Source organism: Propithecus coquereli, unplaced genomic scaffold, assembly GCF_000956105.1.
Source record: "Propithecus coquereli isolate 6110/MARCELLA unplaced genomic scaffold, Pcoq_1.0 Scaffold666, whole genome shotgun sequence".
NCBI classification, from domain to species: domain Eukaryota; kingdom Metazoa; phylum Chordata; class Mammalia; order Primates; family Indriidae; genus Propithecus; species Propithecus coquereli.
In genome coordinates, this window is record NW_012152685.1 from 152246 (window position 1) to 154074 (window position 1829).

The window sequence follows — 1829 nt, forward strand, 5'->3', positions numbered from 1 at the left end:
TGAAGCTGCACACTTTAACTTAAATATTTATTGGCAAGCATGGGCAAATTTGTTTTTTCACCACTCTGTGCCACTAAAATGATGGCGTCCACAAATAAAAATGCTTGTGAATATTATAGGTCCACATTTTCAAAACTCTCCAATGAAGCTGCACACTTTAACTTAAATATTTATTGGCAAGCATGGGCAAATTTGTTTTTTCACCACTCTGTGCCACTAAAATGATGGCGTCCACAAAAGGGGGCAAATATGTATTATATCACTCCCTGTTCTAAATATTTCTTTGACTGCCAACAGATTTTTCAGGTACAATTTTAGAGCCTATCTCAAAAGTTGGACCCTGTCTGTTGAAATTGGGACTGTAATCTAACGAGTTTCTGCAATTTACTTGTCCCTTTGCCAGCGTGAAATATTGAGGTGTGCTACAAACTGAATCAATACATACATCCAATGTGTGCTTTCTTCATGCAGGGATTTGAGACGGCTCGGAGTGACTCTTGTCGGTCACCAGAAGAAGATCATGAACAGCCTTCAAGAAATGAAGGTGCAGCTGGTAAATGGGATGGTACCACTGTAACTTCATGTTAACTTCCTCAAGCGAATGATTCTGCACTTTGTAAACAGCCCTGAAATTTATCTTAACAAAAAAGGGGAAAAGGGAAAACAGTGATTTCTAAACATTTAGGAGAGCGTTTGTCTCACTACAGAATTTGTAATCATTGTTTTACTAAAATCTCCATATCTTCCTTCCAATGTCTTCATTTTTCATGAAGCAAATATACTTACATTAAAAAAAAAAAAAACATGAAGTTCGACATCATCTTACAACAACAAAATCCTTCCCACTACTTCTACAAAATTTTGTATATGGAATATATAAATAGATAGCACCTTTATAGACTGAATTAAGGCAGCCTCTTTCAAAACTTCCAGGGATCTACTTGAAAGGAAAAGTTTTTATAGCCATTTGTGGGCTAACAAAAGCTGCAGCTTACTGAAGTTTACTTCGAGTCTTAATTGTCTACATAAGTGTATTGAAGAGCAATATGATTAGATTATTTCTTAATAGATATCTTTTTTTGTAATTTTAAAATGCTGTTACACAGCGTTAAGTTACAGAAACTAGTGTATAAACATGTTGCTTGATCAAGAACGAGTACAATACAGGGTGTATATTTATTTTTCTGTGTTATAAAATTTATGTTTAGTTGCTCTTCTGGAGACTATTAGGTAACAAATATGTATATACTGTATAATTTGCAATATATCCAGGAACTGATTTCAGTTGGGGTTGTGTGTGTGTGTGTGTGTGTGTGTATGCTTGCACATGTGTGTATTACCATTCTGCTTGCATTTTAATAGCGTTTTAATTTTAGCGACATATAGGAATGACTGTTTCAGAGTGTAATATGAGTAGGAGAAATAGGGAAGCAGTAAAACAAAATTTAACACAAGCATGTGTCTCTTTTCCTCTCGTTGTCCAAAAGCTACTAATCTCTTTATTCACTAACAGGAAATGTGTATAACATTAAATCCCCTTTGACTTTTTAAAAACACTTGGTGATGTCTGTGACAATGCAGTTCTTCTAGCCATTAATCTTGCACCCCTGTAAGAAATGTCACCTTTCTGAGTCCCAGAAAATATCTTGTCAAGCAAAGTTGACACCAAAGGGCACACCTTCAGCAGGATGTAGGAGAATTTAACTGTGCAGACTTCTGTGAATGTTGTTAAATCCAGGCACATAGCACTAAGCATCACTCTTAAGTGTTAATACTTTATAACCATTCCTATTTTGACTCAGTTCTAGAAATTTTGATACTAAGGCAGC

At 35.3% G+C, this 1829-nt stretch overlaps 1 protein-coding gene across 1 annotated transcript in view; it reads left to right on the plus strand.

Annotated features, from left to right (window-relative positions):
* Positions 1-612, plus strand: part of LOC105823291 (ephrin type-A receptor 5-like) — a gene marked incomplete at its 5' end in the record, with an annotated part of 143922 nt that extends 143310 nt beyond the window's left edge. Inside the window, one exon of the mRNA XM_012660436.1 lies at positions 472-612. Coding sequence (XP_012515890.1) covers positions 472-577 — 106 coding nt within the window. The remainder of the gene's footprint in view (positions 1-471) is intronic.
* Between the last annotated feature and the right edge of the window lie 1217 nt (positions 613-1829).